At 44.6% G+C, this 22,842-nt stretch overlaps 1 protein-coding gene across 2 annotated transcripts; it reads left to right on the top strand.

Moving 5' to 3' along the window:
• Positions 1-864: 864 nt before the first annotated feature.
• On the top strand, positions 865-21,473 carry xpo6 (exportin 6). Of its 2 annotated transcripts, none has more exons than XM_083676774.1 (24): positions 865-1,474; positions 2,184-2,274; positions 2,657-2,769; positions 4,106-4,303; positions 4,966-5,125; positions 5,496-5,573; positions 6,666-7,185; positions 10,220-10,346; positions 11,763-11,872; positions 12,099-12,207; positions 12,386-12,478; positions 13,143-13,212; positions 13,549-13,708; positions 14,265-14,357; positions 14,564-14,708; positions 17,320-17,466; positions 17,700-17,889; positions 17,984-18,139; positions 18,485-18,599; positions 18,925-19,096; positions 19,270-19,431; positions 19,653-19,751; positions 20,316-20,546; positions 20,784-21,473. In XM_083676774.1, exons 1-24 carry the CDS (start codon positions 1,472-1,474, stop codon positions 20,883-20,885), a joined length of 3,444 nt encoding a protein of 1,147 aa, XP_083532900.1. In that variant the 5' UTR covers positions 865-1,471; the 3' UTR covers positions 20,886-21,473. The 2 variants fall into 2 exon arrangements, with proteins under 2 accessions (XP_083532900.1, XP_083532899.1); XM_083676773.1 differs by having other exon boundaries at positions 6,663-7,185.
• Positions 21,474-22,842: the final 1,369 nt, after the last annotated feature.

Genomic DNA, 22,842 nt, shown 5'->3' with positions numbered 1-22,842 from the left:
TCAAGTATATTTGCACATACAGGAAAGTGACTAATGACTTGGTGAATGACTTGGTGACTTGGTGAATGACTTGGTGACTTGGTGAATGACTTGGTGACTTGGTGACTTGGTGAATGACTTGGTGACTTGGTGAATGACTTGGTGAATGACTTGGTCAATGACTTGGTGAATGACTTGGTGACTTGGTGAATGACTTGGTGACTTGGTGAATGACTTGGTGACTTGGTGAATGCAGTAAAAGTAAATGTGCACCAATACATCATTCTTAGTTCTGAAATACTGTAAATAATGCTACTGTAATTTCATCATCGGTATCATGATACTGGCCCGAATCTCCCACTTGGAACTCCGACTTGGAGGGTCGTTCTCGTGGTTATTTCCCAAGAGGATGAAACTATTACTTACCCTCTTTCTTATTTCCCATTCAGAAACACGTGTGAAACTCACGACACGTATGAAACTGTGACCTCTAACGGCAGTTCAGGCTAGAAACACATCAGGACCTCAGGTTTTTATTATGCGAATTTTTGATTATTCGCATTATCACATTATATCGACAAAATGGACAGAAAATGAGCTTCTGTCATGACTTCCAGAATAACGCTACAATTATCCGACTTTAGAGTGCACAGACGCACGTCCTCTGCCGGCGGTTTCACGCGTTCAAGGCAGCGCCTCGCGGGTCGGACACGCTGACTGACTGGTGCTAAGCAACTAGAGCCGCCGCGACCTCGCGACTCTCCAATGTCTCACGCAGTCGAAATCTTTGATCAAGTCGGGCACGTTTTATCCCCACGAGACAGGCATTAAAAGGCGCTATCAGCAACTGCGCAAATCCGATGAAAGCGAACACGACCGTTGTAGCTTTAAAAAAAAAAAGAAAAGAAAAAGAAAAACAGGCTGTTTTGGGTTTCTCATGTGGACAGACTCACTTCCGGTGAGGAGGGGCTGGTCTGCTACGGAGGGAGCACCCGGAGAGGAAGTTGCGACTTGAAGGCCTGAGCGAAGAGAAGCAAGCAGCTTGTAGCATTGATTGGGACTGAGCAGAGTCGTCCGAAGCGAAGGAAAGAACAGTAACAAAACAGCAACAGGGCCACAGTTGTAAATGCTATTGTTTATTTTTTATTTAGTTATTATTTCGTAAACTATTTTAATAGACACGCGTGCGATGATTTCTTTTTCAACCGGGGTTCCCTGACAGATCTACTTGTCTGGTTGTCATCCCAACTAAACCCCGTGTTGCAACATTATAACAAGGACTCATCTACTAAAAGCGATACATTGCATCGACTCTGCATCAACAAATGACGAGTATTTGTATAATGCCATTTTGCAGAGTGTTCTAATCGCGAGTGGGCCCATCTGCACAAGCAGAGCATGAGCCTCAACCGGGGCAGCCATCACCTCAAGTAGCTAGCTTGCTACAAATACTTATTCGAGGCCAAGATAGGCATCACAATAAACTCTGGACATGGTGAGTATTATTTACTACACTTTTAGTTATTAAGTTAATTAACACGCCAGGAAACAACACCATTTTGAAATCCCCCTGATCCAAAAGTGCAGTTCTTTCACTCATCAAGGCGAGCTCACAGGTACCTGGGTTTCCGGGATACAAGTCGAATTCGTATGTCACGACATAAGACGCCCATCTTGCAAAACTAAAGTATTTGCATTGAGTAATCTTTAGCATGTTGTGGCCTATTTGAAGAACTCAGGCCCATTGCAGTCCTAACTGCTGTCCTATCAGTGACTCGCTTGAGGGAATGCTCAACATTTCTGAAACGCTTTGCTCTTTTCAGCATGTGTTCATTCATGTATTCATCAGATGTAATCTCAGGTACCCTTGTAACGGTGCAGAGCACGATATTGTGATGGATGTTGAGTTAAAGACACCCTCCAGTCAAAATCGAACATTTTAAGCAGAACACTCATGTTTGGAGTATATACCTGGAGGCGTCTTTAATGTGATTGTTACAGCAGCATTATTCATAAACATAACATTGCATCTGCCAACCTTAGACATTCTGGTATACATTTGAAGGATGACCTGATATTGGTTTCACACAACTGCAATTCTTTCCGTCCTTGAGTACTTTTTACCGACCACTTCCTGTACTGCTGCTCTCCTCCGATTCTGCTCTCCTGCCTCTCACCCATCCCTTGCTCCCCTTGCATGCCAGGCGTCAGAGGAGTCCTCACTGCGTGCGCTGGAGAGCCTCATGACAGAGTTCTTTCACAGCTGTACGACCAACGAGCGCAAAAGAGAAATTGGTGAGTCTGGCCAGGGTTTAGTGTTATGCCTAATTTGGTCTGGGTGCCAATACCTGTCCGTTCTAATCCTGTTGTTGCAGACAACTCTGACAGGTTTTTTACACCCAAAACACGCTTGGCATGATGGTGATTCTACGGGCATAGACATAATGGCTGTGTTCCAAAATGCGTTCTTGCACTGGAGCGCAAGAACGCATTTTGGAACACAGCCACAGAGTTTGGCATGTCTGAAATAGTACATGAACTGTTGCGTAACACTTCAGGAATGAATGAATCGCTTTAAGAAGTGTAATCAAAGCGCATCATGATCAAAGTACACTTGATATAATCAAGACTTTAACGACACAACCTGTAATAATCTTGTGCTTCCTTGTTTCTACAGAGGAGCTGCTGAATAACTTTGCTCAGCAGATGGGAGCATGGCGCCACTGCTTGTACTTCCTCTCCAATACTCGCAATGAGTATGTGATGATGTACAGTCTCACAGTATTCGAGGTGAGTATTTAGATAGATAGGTCCTTTATTGATCCCCGAGGGGAAATTAAGGCATTACAGCAGCTGACATCACAACAACAAAATAAAGTGACAATAGAATAATAGAATAAAATAGACATCTGAAACATTATATTATTATTATTTGAGGTGAAGATAATGGGTGTGCTCACACACATTTTTTTCGCAGGTCATCACATTTTTCATATTGTCTGCCGAAGTGTTAAACATCTCAGGAAACACAAAAACATGATATAACAATCCTATCAATTGCTCAGACCTGTGCAGAAAATATGTGTTTATTATTGATTTATCTGGAAATATGCAATGGTAAATGTCAGAAAAAGGTAATTGGAGCCCTGTCACACAAACATGTTAATAAACTCTCTCTTGCTCTAAAATAAAAAATACAAAGGGTAAGAAAAGAGATTGAGGAGCTTTGGGATTTGCTGTATATTTAAAGGAGACGATGGCTCAGCTACTTTTGACTTGCAAAGAGTGAACTGTTACATTGCAATGTTTTTCATAGGTGGTTTGCATACTTTCGTAGGTAGTTTGCATTATTTTTGTTAGTTTTCCAATGGTCGACTAGTAAATATTTTTTGTCCAGGCTACGTGAGACAAAATAGTGGAGAATGGACATGAATAGGTGGAAGATGTGCTAACAACGCACCCTTTGCATTACAAAGTAAAGAGTTTAGGTTATAGTGGGATTGGGACTGGATTGAAAAATAGGCTACTATCCAGGACAGGATAACATAATTTTCCTTCCCATGCCATCCGTTACTCTGAATGGTTAACAGACTTCATGGCTATGGTGTGACAGACAGACAGACAGGCCTATTACCTTGTGCATTGGATAGGCATATCAAATATGAATACTTGAATATTTACAATGACAGCTCAGAGGGGAAAGTTAAGGTATAAGTTTAGGTATATCCCCTGTATCTTTGGTGGTAATGTTTTTAAGTGAACTATGCATTGAGTTATGTAATTCATACTCATTAAACATATTTAGAACTTTTATTATTAAGAAGCCCAAAATACGATAAGAATATAATATTTAGGCCATGTTGCCCAACCGTAACATAAGGCCAGTGCTTGACATCAACACCAGGTTTTAGGTTCGTTTTTAGAATTTGGTGAAGCAGGGAACTTCCTTATCTCTACCTTTATAAGGGATACCACACCAAGAACAATGTTGGAACGACTGTATTTGTTTAATCTGATTAATCAGGAAAACATCTCATCAGGTGTTCGCTCTTCTTTATAAAACCTGGTCAGATATCTGATGAAGGTCATGGTTGACTGAAATATCACTTTTGTGTCTTTATCACAGAACTTGGTCAATAAGATGTGGCTGGGAGTGGCCTCACAGGACAAGATGGAGATCCGTGGCTGTCTTCCCAAGCTGCTGCTCAGCCAGCACAAAGCCATGCCCTTCTTCATCAGGAACAAACTCTGCAAAGTCATCGTGGACATCGGCCGCCAAGACTGGCCCATGTTCTACCATGACTTCTTCACAAACACCCTTCAGGTAAGCCCAGCAGCTGTCAGAAAGCAACTGTTCGCTCTGTCAACGTTACTGAATCACTTTATCATCTGCTATGCACTTGCCAGCAATGATCTGACCGCAGCCACACAATAGCTCTAAGACTGCCTGGCACAAGAAATGCTAGCCCGAGCAGAGCCATGCGTGTTGTGGCAAGCTGTTGCCTGATTGAACTTTACTAGAGTTCGCTCTGGTCCAGTTTTTATTGTAGTAACTCAGTGAATGAAGGCGTATATTGCCATTAGTACTATTACTATGAGTATCATAGCGTTAGACTAAACAAAAGGCTAGTTGACCTAGAATCGAACCTTGTGGAACACCTTTATTAATTTTGAGAAAACTAGGGGCGCTTAGTGGCGTAGCACACTAATGAACATGCCACCTAATTGCAAGGTTCCTGGTTCGATTCCGACCCTCGACACGTCTTGCATGTCATCCCTCCTCTCTCTACCGTCCTTCCTGTCAACCTCTATTGTCTCTATCCCAATAAAGCAGAAATTCCCAAAACAAATAAAAGATATTAACTAAACTCCAACTGAAATACATAGAGTCCTATCCTGTAGTTAATTTTGAAACCATTAGATTAGTAGAGGCAACTTTACAGCCCCAATATCAACTGATGTTTATTCACTCTTGTGTGAGCGCAGCTGATCCAGTCTCCAGCCATGGCATCTTTGGGGCTAGTTCTGCTCAAGACCACCTCAGAGGAGCTGGCGTGTCCACGGGAGGACCTGAGCGTGGCCAGGAAAGACGAGCTGCGCAAACTGCTGCTGGAGCAGGTGCCCACGGTGCTGCGACTACTGACAGGTGAGACCTTACCACAACTATCACTCACTACTAAACTCTACCACATAACCACAACTATATCACTCACTACTACATAACCACAACTATCACTCACTACTACATAACCTCAACTATATCACCCACTACTACATAACCACAACTATCACTCACTACTAAACTCTACTACATAACCACAACTATATCACTCACTACTAAACTCAACCACATAACCTCAACTATATCACTCACTACTACATAACCTCAACTATATCACTCACTACCACATAACCACAACTATATCACTCACTACTAAACCATAGAAACATAATGAGATCTGACAAATTCACCACCTCTCTCTCTCTTGTTTTTCCTTTGTGTTTCTGTCCTGCAGATATCCTGGAGACGATTTGGGATAAGCATAGTGTTACAGCCGCCACCCCCCCTCCCTCCCCCACTTCAGGAGAAAGCGGTGAGAAAGTGGGCTTGGAGGCATATTTCATTCTAAAAAGAAGTGTCCCCCCCCCGCTGTGCTTGTTCATTACCTCCTTGTGGATTTGATGGGACTGAAGGTGAAGATGCTAAGTACACCTGCCCAGTCATCTCAGATCTGCGAAGATGAGTGAACAAGGGCGGAGGGGATTAGATTAGATTAGATTAGATTAGATTCAACTTTATTGTCATTGGAAGAGATGCCTTGATGAAATGACATACTGCCGTGTGTGTGTGTGTGTGTGTGTGTTTTCCTTGATTGTTAGTCTCTGGGAGATTTTTGGCAACGTGGTTTCCGTCCAACTAAAGCATGTTGCGCGTCAGGATCAGCTCTAATAATAATAAAAAAAAAAAAATTATTGACAATATTTTTGTGTTGCTTTAATTTTATTCGGTTTTCTGCCATCAGAGCACTAGAGAGAGACAGGCTGCTTGTTCTGTCCCTTTCCTACTTCTGTCAAAAGCTTACATAATTAACAACACAGTTATGTCAGCAACTATCTTACTTTCTCCTTATTTGCGGGTATCGAGTTGGGGCCTCAGGATGAGTTTTCGCTGTTTGAGTCGGCTTGTGGTAGCACCCTGCCCTGGCGACGGGGTTGTGGTAGCACCCTGCCCTGGCGACGGGGTTGTGGTAGCACCCTGCCCTGGCGACGGGGTTGTGGTAGCACCCTGCCCTGGCGACGGGGTTGTGGTAGCACCCTGCCCTGGCGACGGGGTTGTGGTAGCACCCTGCCCTGGCGACGGGGTTGTGGTAGCACCCTGCCCTGGCGACGGGGTTGTGGTAGCACCCTGCCCTGGCGACGGGGTTGTGGTAGCACCCTGCCCTGGCGACGGGGTTGTGGTAGCACCCTGCCCTGGCGACGGGGTTGTGGTAGCACCCTGCCCTGGCGACGGGGTTGTGGTAGCACCCTGCCCTAGTGACGGGGTTGTGGTAGCACCCTGCCCTGGTGACGGGTTGTGGGAGAGGTATGGGTCGTGGACAAGTCTGTGTGTGTGTGTGTGTAAAAGAGATGATGTGTGTATTTGTGTCTTAATCTCGCCCCTTCTGCATCTCCCCACTCTTTAGCAGAGCTGTTGGGTTGCCTACTTCAAGGCACCCAGTACTCCAAGCTGCTGTCCCAGCCCATGCCGGCCCTGGACACCGAGAGTGAGCAGCTCTGTTCTCTAGCTCTGGAGTGTCTGGCCCATCTCTTCAGCTGGATCCCGCTGTCCACCAGCATCACCCCTGCCCTGCTGGCCTCCATCTTCCACTTCGCCCGCTTCGGCTGCGACCTGCGCGCCAAACCCAAGACTGCCCCCTCCATTTACTCCTCCTCTTCCTCCTCGAACGGTGAGCTGGGCCGTGGCACGTTGGCCAATGGCAGCGGGCGGCCCTCTCAACAGACAGTCGGCGGGCACGTGGAGCGTGCGCGCCTAGGGGTGCTGGCCATGACTTGTGTCAACGAGCTGGTGTCGAAGAACTGTGTGCCGCTAGACTTTGAGGAGTACCTGCTGCGCATGTTCCAGCAGACCTTCTTCCTGCTGCAGAGGCTGACGCGCGAGAACAACGCACACACAGTCAAGGGGCGGCTGCAGGAGCTAGATGAGAGGTACAGCTGATTGTTACCTCCCCTGATTGTTACCTCCCCTGATTGTTACCTCCCCTGATTGTTACCTCCCTTGATTGTTACCTCCCTTGATTGCTGCCTATGGCAGATTACTCTGTCCTTATGGACGGATCTGATCTGTTTGAGTGGTTGAAATGCAGTTTTACTTATCGTTTTATAGCAATTTCTACAAAGACATGATCACAAAGTAGTTTATCATTATTTAGCCCATCCAATGATGAAAGATCTTGGCCTATGTGCAAGGACAATCTGTCTGCAGAGGCATACATTTCAGGCCTTTAAGCCAGGGCTCAAAACTAACGGTGTCCCGTTCTGGGGAAGATAGTAAACATGTCTGGGACGGTTCAAAACGGACTCCAGGGCAGTTCTGGAACAATAGATACAGCCGATCCTTGAGAAAGGAGTTGTCGGGCGGTCCGCTGCGTGCGGATGCGTTCTCCAGCCAAAGATCATTCCGTTTGTTTGTGAGTTGAAAGGGAAGAAGTCGACCATTTTCCTCGACATCCCTCTCACAGACAACTATGTTATGAAATTACTTTATTAGTTTGTTAATTCATTGTGTAGATGTAGTTTTCCAATGTGATCTAACTGATGTTTCAGCCCAACAAGTGAGACAAAGCCCAGCTACACAATTGTGTGGCGAAGAGAATCAGACTGTGTGCGACGTGGGCACAAGGAAAAGGGGAGCTTAATTTAGGCTATTGCAGAATTAGCCTGTCCCAAACATAGCTGCTATAAACTAAACTGAGGTTGGCAGGTGCAGACACAAACTCGGGGGGTCAAGCAAACTCAAGCCACCTTCCCCCACTGCTGAAATTATGATTTCCACACAAAGAAAATAGAGGGGAGAAAAAGCGAACAGCGAACCAAGGCATGGAGAGTGGCAGAATTTGTCAGTACAGTTTTAATTTAGGGAAAATGCTTTTAAATATAAAGTTAATGTAATACTAGTTATTACTAGTGTTTCAATCAGTGAATTATACTTTGAATGACCTAGACAAAGCAAAGCATTAATAAAAAAAAAAAAATTCTAATTTGAGACAATTCTCATTCTGTTTGGGAAGGTTGAAATATAAGACTTTGAGACGATTTTGGGACGGTGATGAAAAATGTTATTCTCAAGCCCTCCCCCGTAGCCTAAAGAAAAACATTCACATTCACAACGCAGTCATGTCTGCCATGGGACTTAACAACAGCGCTTGGCCTAAAGTTGCAGACTTTTTGTTTCCATCTCTGAGGATGGGCCCATAAAAAGCTCTGGGCCATGGTCTTGGCAGACCTACCCTGACTTGGGGCCGTGGTCTTGATGGACCTACCCTGACTTGCGGCCAAGGCAATATTTTGGGACTAGGGGCCGGGTTTTGGGGGTACGTAGGTGTATGACGTAGTAGGCAGGACAATAGAACACAAATATTTTGGTCTCAACTAGCCAACTGGCAACGTCAATAGCAAATGAACTGATTACGACTCGCCCTGCACCCTCTCCAACCTCAAATGATACTCAGAGTTCTTTTCATGATGACGCGGCGTTGTCATGCAATTGAAGAAACGGCACTACCATGTGACCGTACACAAACAGCTCTTTCACAGCTCTTTAGTGTTTATTTTTCTCCTCTACAATTCTCACTTACCCCTCTATCCTAGGCCTTTCATTTCAGGAAGGCAGCATGTACAGTACGAATACACTGAATCTGGTTGACCTTTCTGACGTCATCAATAGTTTGCTCCTTCCTGCTGTCCAAGTCATCAGTCACCCTGGGTGACGGCAACACAACTTCCCAAAAATAACACTAGTGCTTACACCTAAAAAAAGAGTGGGGCATAGTCCTGATGGTAAAGCACCATCAATGGAATCAGATGAGTTTATTGCCTTATAGGCCCAACTGCAAGGGACGGGCAATCAATGCTTATTTTTGTAAACCGAAATATGAGCTCCTAAATTGGGTGCATTTAAAAAAAAGCATCCCTAGCAGAGTCTGTCTGTGTTGATCTATGCTGCAGTGAGTAGGTCTCATACTTCTCACAAGTCCACTGAACCTGCTAAAAACATTTCCCCATATTACGCACTCTTGTATAAGCACGGTCAAATCAATGGTTGCAGGGTTTGGTTGGTTGGTACACTATAACCTATTATTGATATTATTAACCTATTGTTGATTGTTGAGTCATAGTAGACCAGCCAATATGAGTTTTTCTGACTTTTATGGCAACTATTCTTAATGGCTGTCCTAGATCAGTCAGTCATTAGGTAACGAACAAGGTCCAATAGTTCTCGATAATAGGACAGCCAGAATGAGCTTGGGTGTCTTCACAATTATTGTTAACAAGTCCCATCAAAAACAGTCTTCTATTCGTATAGTGGAATTTATGTCGAATGTTGTATTGAACAAGATTCTACACAACAATTTTTGCCTCGAGTGATATTCTTTGAACGTTGGTGAAACCTTTTCAACTGTTCTCGGTCTATGAAGATGTTTTTTTATATATATTTTTTTAAATTATGTTTCTTGACTTTTTATTGTCTATTAGAAATGGGCTTCGCTCTGAAACAGTAATTACCTTTTAGTAGCTGCTCTATCTACCGATACTTCTACGTTACGTTCTAATCCCACCCCGTAGTTGTTTGTTTACATTTTGCAGTTCGTAAGGTTTCGGAATTCAGAGACACCACAAGCAAACATTCCGAATCCTTCTGTTTCCTAACAGGTTCTGGTAACACAAGCAGTTTATGGCTATTTTATTTGTAAACGGCACTTTTCAATTTGATTGCGTAGTTACAGCTCGCTAACTTGGATTATGATTGCCGCCTATCATCATGTTCGCTAGCCAACTAAAGCACTTTCAGTTTCACTTTCTGATTTCAATATTTGCAGGAAATTGTAATCAGTTCATCTAGCCTATCTGGTACTTGACACCAGATACCTTGGTACCAGATATTTAATGCCTTGAGGAAACCATTGGAAATTATATGTCTTGCCTTAATCCGCTATTGATATGTTTCCCTCTCTGCTTGCAGTTACGTGGAGAAGTTCACAGACTTTCTGCGCCTGTTCGTAAGTGTTCATCTTCGACGGATCGAGTCCAATGCTCAGTTCCCTGTGGTGGAGTTTCTTTCCCTGCTCTTCAAGTACACATTTCATCAGGTAACAACTAACAGTCATGCGTCGCTAGTTACAAACTGTTCAGCCACATGCTCCTGCACATCACTTCAGCCATATGCTTCTTGCAAAAATAGCGTCTAGCATCTTGAGATTTGCCTTTTACAGGGTTTCCACGGTGCTTCAAAATCCTTGAAGGAGTCATTGAAATGAATCCCCTTAACCTTGTGATTGGGACCCTGTGCCTGCGAAGAATGATAGTGTGACCATAATTAGAAATTAAGATGCTCAGTAGTACCACAGAAAGCTCTACATGCCTTCTCGGTATTCTAGTGAGTATTTTAAGGCCTAAGTGAGACCTTTGTCACTACAAAGCCAATGCCAAAGACGTCAAATTCAAGTCCTTAAAGGGACACTTCACCGATTTCTGACTTCACCATACGAACATTTACATTTTTACATTTACGGCATTTAGCAGACACGGGGGGGGGGATTAGGGAAAGGGATAATTCAGCCTGTTTTCAAGATTATGTGAAAATGCTTCTTACCTTGAGTTGTCCTTGTGGGCCAGTAGTTAAAACATCTCCGCTAATCCGTTCTCTACTTCCAACTGCCAGCAGTACAACCTTACAGTTAGCAGCTCCATATTTCAATAACTTTTAAGTTACTCACAGTCGTGTGATTCGCTCGAATTAAATGATGACAAATACTTTACTGAGTGAGGTCACTCCCATAGAATTCTATTCGTTCTAATCCCCACTAAGGCCAACTTTGAGTAATTAATATTCCAGGCTTATCTGCGCTGTACGCAATAGCCTGGGGACGGGGTTAGGACATTGGAAGCATCTATTGAAGAGGGCACTGCTGCCAACTGTGCCGGCAGCAAAGTAGAACAGAGCAGAGCTTTTACTACGAGCCCATGAGGGGGTCACTCTGGGGTCAGATGCATTTTTACGTAATCATGAAAATAGGCTGCACCATCTCTTTAACCTGTTATGCCCCTCCAATTTCCTTCCAATTTGTTCTGTCATCAGTACAATTGCCAAGTTATATTTTGGCTAATGCCTTTTGGGTTAGATTTTGCTAAGTCAGGTAACAGTTAAATGGTTCTCCCTCGACCTCGGGTGTTGTAAATGTGAACAAAACGGCAGTGTGAGCCGGTCGCTTTGGGGGGCAGCAATGTTATGCACCTATGTGTCTTTTTGCCATTGTCTACTTGAAAACTGTGGTAAAACAGAACTCTGTAAAAAAATGAAATGAAAATGTCAGCAGATATAACGGTTATCAGTGAATGTTGCCCCCCATAAATCGATATCAGACCCAAAAATCCAGTATCGGTCAGGCTCTTATCCTAAGTCTATATATTATGGGCCAAAATACAGCTACATGCAAAAACATGAGTCAGGGAGCTCTAACATGTATAGAATCTAATTGTCTCTCTGTGTTTCCCATGACTTGTAGCCTACCCATGAAGGCTACTTTGCTTGTCTGGACATCTGGAGCATCTTCTTGGATTATTTAACCACTAAAATCAAAAGCAGGTTGGCTGACAGAGACAGTGTATTAAACAGGTACATCTTTTTTCCTAAATACTTTTTACTGTCTTTTTCTGTAAAGAATACAAATTTATGTTCAAACTGCTGATTGGTTGGTTAGTTGATGGTACAAAAGTGTAATATGTGAATATGTATTGTAGCTGCATATTGCTGTTTTTGGTCTAGTTCTGCCGTTTGGAAGTTACCTGCTGCTTCTTTTATTTACGCACACAGTAATCTTTCTACCTTTGTGCCTCTGCAGGTATAAAGATGCTTTGGTGCTTCTGCTGAGGGAGGTTCTGAACCGCATCCAGTTCCAGTACAACCAGGCCCAATTAGAGGAGCTGGACGATGAGACGCTGGATGATGATGTAAGGAATTCAACTGCTCACGATGGCACAACCTTTGCATCAATATGACTGCAGATGATGTGTGTGTGTACACTTCTTGTGAAGTAAATAATGGCGAAATATTAACACACACAGACCACTTATTTTGCCTCAAACTATATCAAAAACATTGCGACTGCTCTCATGTTGTTTACCATAGCAACAGACAGAGTGGCAGAAGTACCTGCGTCAGAGTCTGGAGGTTGTTGCCAAGGTGATGGAGCTGCTGCCCTCCCATGCCTTCTCCACGTTGGTGAGTGTTCATGTTCTGTTTGCTCAAATGTTTTGACTGCTTACATCTTGAAGGGGCGGTCTAACCAACTTCGACTGCTCTGATTTCAGTTGCACACTATCTGTAGATAACATGTAATATTTCTTGTCAAAATCATCACAATGCATAAAAAACGGCTTTATCTTATGCTTTAGATTTATCCGCAAAAACAACACGTGGAGTGGAAACGTTCCATGTCAACATTCCATTAAGTTCATGCCGTTCAGTAACCAATTAAACTGACCTGAGCTAATGATGATGACATCACAATTTCACTTGTTCCATGGGTATATGCTTCTTTTCAAAGCTGCTTGTTTATTCTCTTTAACCTGAGGTATTTTGAATATATCTCATGTAGTTTTCAAATAGCTATCAAACATGAAAGTTGTATTGTCCACCTATAAAACATTTTTATATTTTTTGTGGCAGTCAGGGAATGGGGTTTAGGAACACGCAGAGGGTACTTCTGGATTTATTTTTATTTTTTTCCCAAGGCCACTGCTGGCAATCAGTAGCGCGGGAAAATTCCTGCCCTGTTTTGTATTTTATTGTTTTGTATGTGAACCCAGGAAGACGAGCCCTGATGGACCTGATGATTACTGAACTAACTACCTGCCACCTCACCTGTCTCTCTCTCTTGCCTCAGTTTCCTGTCCTCCAGGAGGGCTTGGATGTGTACTTGGGTCTGCAACAGTTCATCGTCACCACGGGGACAAGTGAGTAACAATCCTGCCGACAACGACATCAGCCCGCCATTTTTAGTTGTAGCCCAGTTAGGTCACGTGACTCTAAAGTTGCACCAAATGCCCACACTGAATTCTTGCGCCGTCTGAACTATTGGGTCCCTCAGGTTATGTTGATCTGACATTTAGTCAACAAATCCGGGCCTGTTGAAAAAGGACAGGGCTTGGATTTGTGGACTCAGAGCTGTAGCGAAGGGAGGGCCAAACTAAAAGTAGTGCGGCCAGAACCAGGTGCGATCCAGTCTGCTGTGTGGGTTAGCCTGCTGTGCGGGTTAGCCTGCTGTGGACCCAACCCTTCTGTTTGCACAGGTCGGAGGCTGAACATCACCGCGGAGAACGACTGCCGGAGGCTTCACTGCGCCCTCCGGGACCTCAGCTCCCTCCTCCAGGCCGTCGGCCGGCTGGCAGAGTATTTTATTGGCGACGTCTTCGCTGCGCGCTTCAACGACGCGCTAGCGGTAGTGGAGAGGTTTGTTTGCTTTCTTAGCTAATAGCCATGAATGTGCGGAGCCATTTCGGTTCCTTGCCCCTTGCCGTAGGCCTTCAGCTTTGGTGTTACCTGATCTTAAAGGACCTTTTTGCTGTCAGCCAAATTATGCAGTATATCCTTTGCCTTGTTTGAAGAATAAGTTTGGGATTTTTTGACCAAATCTAAATTGTTTACGTTGTTGTCGATGGATGTGCATGCTTATAATGGAAGAGAGCTGTGACAACGTGCAGCAGCTCCAAAGACGCACAAAAAGTTTCTGCAATATGCTGCAATAGTTTCTGGGATAATCTAAAGATCATGTTAGTTTTGTGAATTAAGAATACATCCGTGTGTGTGTGTGTATATATATTTTTTGTTGTTGTTGTGGATGGTTTACTTTGATGAAAACAACTGTATTTGCTTTACAGTGCTGGTGTCCATTACATTTTGAAAGCCTAGAAATTAACCCTGTCCCTCGTATTACATTTGTCCATTTTGAAGAGGAAGCGATATGGATTTCAGTTTTTGTAAACTGTCTCTGATTGGTGTTCTCTAGGTTAGTTGAGGTCACATGCTACGGCTCTCAGATGAGCCTCTACGACCTGGAGACTGCCGTGCCTTCTGTTCTCAAGCCTGATCTCATTGACGTGTGAGTATAAACCATTGTATTGGATTATTTTTTTATTATTACTTTTTGTAGGTGCAAAGGTCGCTCAATTAATACCCACAATTATAGAAGACTATGAATACTATAAATACTTAATTTAGAGAATTCAATCCTCTTGGTCAATGTAACTATAGTCTGTGTCTGTGTTTGTCTGTGTCTGTGTGTGTGTGTGTGTGTGTGTGTTCCAGCCATGCCCAGTCGTTGGCAGCATTGCAGGCCTACTCCCATTGGCTCGCTCAGTTCTACAGCGAGGTCCACAGGCAGAACCAGAGCAGATTCATCAGCCTCATCACATCCGCAATGGACGCCAGCGGCCCACTCATCACTGCCAAGGTAGTCAGACACGGATCCAGATAAGATCCAGACCTAACCCTAACCCACTCATCACTGCCAAGGTAGTCAGACACGGATCCAGATAAGATCCAGACCTAACCCTAACCCACTCATCACTGCCAAGGTAGTCAGACACGGATCCAGATAAGATCCAGACCTAACCCTAACCCACTCATCACTGCCAAGGTAGTCAGACACGGATCCAGATAAGATCCAGACCTAACCCTAACCCACTCATCACTGCCAAGGTAGTCAGACACGGATCCAGATAAGATCCAGACCTAACCCTAACCCACTCATCACTGCCAAGGTAGTCAGACACGGATCCAGATAAGATCCAGACCTAACCCTAACCCACTCATCACTGCCAAGGTAGTCAGACACGGATCCAGATAAGATCCAGACCTAACCCTAACCCACTCATCACTGCCAAGGCAGTCAGACACGGATCCAGATAAGATCCAGACCTAACCCTAACCCACTCATCACTGCCAAGGTAGTCAGACACGGATCCAGATAAGATCCAGACCTAACCCTAACCCACTCATCACTGCCAAGGTAGTCAGACACGGATCCAGATAAGATCCAGACCTAACCCTAACCCACTCATCACTGCCAAGGTAGTCAGACACGGATCCAGATAAGATCCAGACCTAACCCTAACCCACTCATCACTGCCAAGGTAGTCAGACACGGATCCAGATAAGATCCAGACCTAACCCACTCATCACTGCCAAGGTAGTCAGACACGGATCCAGATAAGATCCAGACCTAACCCACTCATCACTGCCAAGGTAGTCAGACACGGATCCAGATAAGATCCAGACCTAACCCTAACCCACTCATCACTGCCAAGGTAGTCAGACACAGATCCAGATAAGATCCAGACCTAACCCTAACCCACTCATCACTGCCAAGGTAGTCAGACACGGATCCAGATAAGATCCAGACCTAACCCTAACCCACTCATCACTGCCAAGGTAGTCAGACACGGATCCAGATAAGATCCAGACCTAACCCTAACCCACTCATCACTGCCAAGGTAGTCAGACACGGATCCAGATAAGATCCAGACCTAACCCTAACCCACTCATCACTGCCAAGGTAGTCAGACACGGATCCAGATAAGATCCAGACCTAACCCTAACCCACTCATCACTGCCAAGGCAGTCAGACACGGATCCAGATAAGATCCAGACCTAACCCTAACCCACTCATCACTGCCAAGGTAGTCAGACACGGATCCAGATAAGATCCAGACCTAACCCTAACCCACTCATCACTGCCAAGGTAGTCAGACACGGATCCAGATAAGATCCAGACCTAACCCTAACCCACTCATCACTGCCAAGGTAGTCAGACACGGATCCAGATAAGATCCAGACCTAACCCTAACCCACTCATCACTGCCAAGGTAGTCAGACACGGATCCAGATAAGATCCAGACCTAACCCTAACCCACTCATCACTGCCAAGGTAGTCAGACACGGATCCAGATAAGATCCAGACCTAACCCTAACCCACTCATCACTGCCAAGGCAGTCAGACACGGATCCAGATAAGATCCAGACCTAACCCTAACCCACTCATCACTGCCAAGGTAGTCAGACACGGATCCAGATAAGATCCAGACCTAACCCTAACCCACTCATCACTGCCAAGGTAGTCAGACACGGATCCAGATAAGATCCAGACCTAACCCTAACCCACTCATCACTGCCAAGGTAGTCAGACACGGATCCAGATAAGATCCAGACCTAACCCTAACCCACTCATCACTGCCAAGGTAGTCAGACACGGATCCAGACCTAACCCTAACCCACTCATCACTGCCAAGGTAGTCAGACACGGATCCAGACCTAACCCTAACCCACTCATCACTGCCAAGGTAGTCAGACACGGATCCAGATAAGATCCAGACCTAACCCTAACCCACTCATCACTGCCAAGGTAGTCAGACACGGATCCAGATAAGATCCAGACCTAACCCTAACCCACTCATCACTGCCAAGGTAGTCAGACACGGATCCAGACCTAACCCTAACCCACTCATCACTGCCAAGGCAGTCAGACACGGATCCAGACAGAAGCGCACACACCACCGCCATGATGCCTTGTGATAGTCTCACACTCGTATTGTACATACACACACGTGTGTATATATACACACATATATATATATATGTATATATACATACATATACATACACATATATATACATACACACACCTCCCAAGTTCGAATGGTTAGTCAATAAGCTTCACTTGTTGCTGCTAATTTAGTGTAGTTCATATTATAAGATTATTTATAAGGTTACTCGGGTTTAGGTTCACACTTCACCTGTGTTTTCTTAAAACACGCATCATAAAATAGCACACTAATTACTTAATTAATTTACACCTTCGTTTCTTCTTTGTACATAGTGCTCGTTTCAATTAATACTTTTCGTTGTTTAACCATTGTGTTGAATTATTTGAAGTAAGCACCAACAGTGCACATTGTTAGTACTGATGTTATTGGTTATTGCCAGGTAATACCAATTCAAATAGGACTAAAGTGACATTTTGTTGCTAATCTGGGAGGCAGACTCACACTCTTCCTTTCTTTTAGGTACCTGAAAAGTTGCTGCTGTCAGCGTGCCACCTCATGGTTTCCATGGCCACCACAGTGCGACCCGTATTCCTGGTCACGTTGCCTGCTGTCCAGAATGTATTCAATCTCATCACAGAGAACCAGGTTCACAGGCTACCCCAAGAGGTCAGTGTGTGCCATTGCATTGCTTGTGCACTTTGCCAAAGAGAACTCAGACACTGTCTAGGCTACAACCTCAAATTATTAGCTAGCATTAATGGTGTTCTGGAAATGTCTTAACTTGATTTTAAAATGGTTTGATTACGTAATGTTAGGCCTACGTCAAATCTGCTAGTTGAGCACCCTGTTGAATTAATTGTCTATCCACCTGATGTTGTGTCTACCTCGCCCCCCTGCAGGCTCACATGCTGGTGTGCAGGGCTCTGTCCAACATGCTGCTGCTTTCATGGCCCAACCTGCCCGAGAGTGAGCAGCAGTGGCACACCCGCTCCAGCAGCCATGCCAACCTGCTGGCAGCCCTCACCCGCCACTACCGCCTCCTGCGGGGCACTGCCAACCAGCCGCCGCGTCGCCTGGGCTTGGATGACAGTAGGTTTGGCGTCATGACACGTATTCATTTATTTTTTACTTTACCAGGGACAAATCACAACAATTGCCCTCTTTCTCTTTCTATCTGACATAGCGAAAGCAGTGCTGCATCAGACGCTGCCTGTGCTGAGGGACATTGTGGACAGCATCTCAGGAGAATCCACCAAGTCCAGACAGATCTGCTACCAGAGTCTCCAGGAGTCTGTGCAAGTGTCCCTGGCCCTCTTCCCTGTCTTCATTCAGCAGCCAGGTCAGAGTTGCACGTTATTTAGCTTAGCTTTTATATGGGAACCAATGCAATAGTCCCAAAAGTGCAAACACCCGGCGGGCCATGAGAGCTTTCTCGTTTCACTAGTGCCAATGATGGTATGGGCCCACATGGTCCGAGCCACATATGGTCCCACATATTTGAATGCTTCGGTTTACTGGCAAACTATACCATAAGTAATAACTAAGTGTTGCATGTCCGTTTTTCTGCCACAGTTGAAACACCCACTGTTGTGAATGACGCTCTGATAACACATTTGCAAAATGCAAATAATAAAAAGAATAGATTGATTCTAATTCCAAATCTTTCTGTCATTTTCTCCCCTAGATGTTACTGATGAGATGCTGAGCTTCTTCCTTACACTATTTCAAGGTTTGCGTGTTCAGATGGGCGTACCCTTTACCGGACAAATCATACACACTTTCCTAAGCATGTTCACCAGGTATGTACTGACATTGTAATGTTTTTGTTGTTTATTTATTATCTGACGTCTGGGATTGTTTTACAATACATTAACCCTTTTAATGAGAGATTCTCCGAAGTTAAAGAGCATTTATATATCAATTCTAAGGGTACTTTATCAAAGGTTTTTTCCAAATCTGACCACGTCATCTTGTTTTTTTTCCCCTGAATTTCTAAACAAAATGTAAACCATCAGACAGAAAGGCTATGGATTGTATCTTGAATTAAATATAACAGGTAACCATGATGAAGGAAAAAAGCCAGTGAAGTGGGTGTTATTTTCCTGACTGTGTTGCGTGTCGTAGAGAGCAGCTGGCTGCCAGTATCCTGCAGGAAGGCAGCGCCGGCTGTCGGGTGGTGGAGAAGTTCCTGAAGATCCTCCAGGTGGTGGTGCAGGAGCCGGGCCAGGCCTTCAAACCCTTCCTGCCCAGCATCCTCTCTCTCTGCATGGAGCAGATCTACCCTATCGTAGCAGAGGTGAGGACACACACATTGGCATGCTCACGTTTTAGCCGGCACACTCGATAACAATGCTATATCTGATAGCCTAGTAACAGTTGTTTCATTACAGTTATATCACTACAGTGCCAGACCTCATAGACATGCATTTACACACCTACACTCCAATAATGTCCTTGTCTGTGCCACAGCGTTCCTCCCCGGATGTGAAGGCCGAGATGTTTGAGCTGCTTTACCAGGTGCTTCACCACAACTGGAGGTACTTTTTCAAGACCTCCATCCTGGCCAGTGTGCAGAGAGGAGTCGCAGAGGAGGCCATGGAAAACGAGGCGCAGTTCAGTGCTGCCATGCAGGTGTGTGTGCGCCCCTGTCAGGTGTGACTCTCTGTGGGTGTGTTTACCAAATCTCCCCACATTGTGTTGTGTGCTAGATCATTCCAAGCTTTTGCACCACTAACGCAACAAATTCAAGCACTAACCTCAAGGTGAAGTAGAGACTGATCTAATAAATTGGCCCTAATGTATTTGAATTTACCACAGAGTTCCCTCGCTTAACTTTAAATGCGTCTCCCCAGGCTTTTGGACAGTCTTTCCTGCAGCCAGACATCCACATTTTCAAGCAGAATCTCTCCTACCTGGAGTCCCTCAACAGCAAGCACAAGCTGTACCACAGAGTGAGTAAAGCTCATCCTGTTTTCCTTTTGTTCCACAATAGCCATTAATTGTCTCTTCTATGGGAAGGTTGAATGTCCACCAAATCCGAAATCCCACCCCTTGCTTCTACCCCCATTTGTGGAGGTGTGTGAGGAATTGGTGGGTGCAATATAGCTCCACTGAGTTGATAAATGGAATGGAATTTTCCTTACGTCTGTCCAATCCTCTCAGAGCTTCACAAGTGTGTAGGAGTGTGGGGAAAGGGTTGACTTTGGATTTTGCCTTTGAGGAGAAAAAGAGAACCGCAAACCGCAGCGGTAACTGTATGCTGCTATTTCCCTAGACTTTCTCAATGAAAACAAACATTTCAGGGCATTCCTGCTGCTAAACTGTTATTACTTTTATTAAAATGAAACACCACGTTTTCTATGTTGTTTACACCTAGTGGTGTGTCAGCCAATTAGCTGTTTTGCAGATGGATAAATATTAATTAATTGAAAATTAATGAAGTCTGTACAGTTGTCAAACTTGTTGTGGTTGTTATAACCTTGATAAGTGTTTGGTAACACTTGTCTCTCTTCCAGAAGCTGTTCCGGACCTCCATGCTGTTCCACTTCATCAACGTGCTCCTGCATGTTCTACTCAACAAAAGTCACGACCTTCTCCAAGACGAGATCGCTCTCGCGGTCTACAACATGGCCTCTGTTGATTTTGACGCTTTCTACTCAGTATTCATGCCAGAGTTCCTCAACGGCTGCCAGGGCGTTGATGCCAACCAACGGGCGGTACTCAGCCGCAACTTCAAACTTGAGAGAGTAAGACTTCACTAAAAGCAGATTTAAACTGAATTAGACGGTCTGAATTAGTCAGGTAGTTTTAGGAACGATAACAAATTCCCATATTTCACGTTGTTCCACATTTGTGGCCAAATCACATCTGTTTAGCTTCAAACCGAGTTAAAGAGTTGATGTGGCCTTTTACTAATTCTAAACAATACAGTATGGTATGTCTAATGCCCTTCCTTTATGTTTCCCTCCCTCCCTCCCTCCCAGGACCTGCCCTCTTTCACTCAGAGCGTACACAGACTGGTAAACGATCTGCGCTACTACAGGTTATGTAACAGCAGCCTGCCCACAGGCACCGTCAAGCTATAGCACACTGCCCAGCGACCCACTCCACTCCACTCAGATCAGATCTTCAATAACAGCCAGTGTTGCCTGCGCTCCCCGCTACTCCTCCTGCGCCCAGCCCCCCCCCACCACCTTCGTTGACCCTCCTGGAGGGAACAGGAACTCTGCATGGGCTGGGCTGTCTTCGGAGGAGGAGGGGGTTTAGGATGCCTCTGGAGGAGAAGTGTCTGGACTGAACGGTTCGTGCTCTAGGAGCTAAATTTCTGCTGTAGAGGGTTGATTTTGTTGAGTTTTGTTTTTAGCAGCGCCCTCCTTCACTTGTCTGTTGCCAATGATGACGAGGCCAAATGTATGGGTGGCAAGATGGACGGACTTGATCTAGACTTGGTCTGAGCCAGGCCTTCAATCCCACGCCCCTGTGACAGGGCTAGGCTGGGACTCAGCACTTTCCAACTCGATTTTGAGTTTTGAAACATGTCTGCTTTTATTGATCTTGCCTTCAGTTTTAATTCTCCAAAGGAGACCGACTTTCAACTTAAACTCTCTTTCATATCATTCCATTCTGAAACAGAAGAAGCCATGCTTGATTAATAAATAAAGTGTTGTTTTATATAAAAACGCATGTGTCTGTTTTTGTTTTTATCCCAGACGGCCTAGGCATTATAATTATTTTTGGCTTATTGTTTAAATGTGGTATTCCTTCATGTTTCACCGTAGAACAGTGAAGTAAACTTGAAAAGATCAAAGAGTGTCATACACAGAATGGGGGCATCATTCACAGCAGCAAGTTTTAACACTCAGCCAGAGCACAGACTAAATTGGTGTTTATGGATGCAATCTATTAATCAGTTACAATCTGGAAAGAATTATGTCCTCAAACTGCAAGACTAAATGAAAGCAGTCCTGTTCAAGAAAGGGGCAGCACTTTAGTTTGTGGTCCTGTCTGGTAAATACCAGGAAATTACGTTAAAAATCTCTTCTCTGCACTTTGATTCAAAGAATTCAACACAATTGGTAGCTTCTGTACCTGGTACCAAATGGTGCCTAGTGCTTGATTTTATATACCAAAGAATGTGTAACTGATAGATGATATCAGTGTGATTAAGTGAATAAAAATGTGTGTCCAAAATAAAATTGGATGCAATTACATTGGGTGGAAATTTTATAATTACTCTTTACCTTGGCCCCAATCATTTTACATTTAGCAGACGCCTTTATCCAAAGCGACAATACATTTGTTTAAGTAAGTGAATCATCTATCCAACAGTCATCATAAGAAAGTAATCAATGCTCACACCAGGGGCCATTGGCAGTCGTAATGCCAGCAGGCTAAAAAAAATGTTAGACAGTTGGTTAGAGACAAGGGTTCAAGTTCAAGGGTTTTAGATAATTAGGAGAGAAGGGATACCGGTCTGTAGTTATGGACAGCAGACAGGTCAAGAGTTGGTTTCTTGAGAAGAGGCTTGACTCTGGCTGTCTTGAAGGCAGCTGGGACAGATCCTGTGGATAGAGAGGAATTAATTAAGGTGGTAAGGAACAGAAGGAGGTCTTTGGAGATGGATTGGAGAAAGGGGGAGGGGATAGGATCGAGGGGGCAGGTGGTTGCCCGCTTGGATGTGACCAGCTTTAGAACATCCTCAGGGGAGAGGGGGGAGAAATCTGATAAACCAGGGTGGGTGTTGCGCAGTGGGTTTGGGAGGAGAGGTCGCACTGTTGGTGAGAGGTAGAGGGAAGGAGCTGCTAATCAACCTTCTTTTCAAAGTAGGTGACAAAGTCATCGGCAGACAGAGAGGAGGAGGAGGGTTGAGGAGTGAGGAAAATGTGGAAAAAAGTTTCTTGGGTCAGAGACAGAGGTTTGAATTTTGGAATGGTAGTATAAGGCTTTAAGGAGGAGAGAAGGTCAAGCGTTCCAGACGAGTGAAGCTTCTCCGACTGGATGTTGAAGTCTCCCAGTAGTGTGAGCGGTGTGCCGTCCTCAGGG

This window comes from Argentina silus (genome assembly GCF_951799395.1).
Source record: "Argentina silus genome assembly, chromosome: 9".
NCBI classification, from domain to species: Eukaryota; Metazoa; Chordata; class Actinopteri; order Argentiniformes; family Argentinidae; genus Argentina; species Argentina silus.
Note: the sequence above shows the minus strand (reverse complement) of the source record. Positions and strands in the feature narration are given on the sequence as shown.

Coding starts and splice junctions, on each gene's coding strand:
- xpo6 (XM_083676773.1), top strand. Junction 14,709..17,319: donor GCCCACTCATCACTGCCAAG/GTAGTCAGACAC, acceptor CCTTTCTTTTAG/GTACCTGAAAAGTTGCTGCT. Junction 17,890..17,983: donor TCGCCTGGGCTTGGATGACA/GTAGGTTTGGCG, acceptor TATCTGACATAG/CGAAAGCAGTGCTGCATCAG.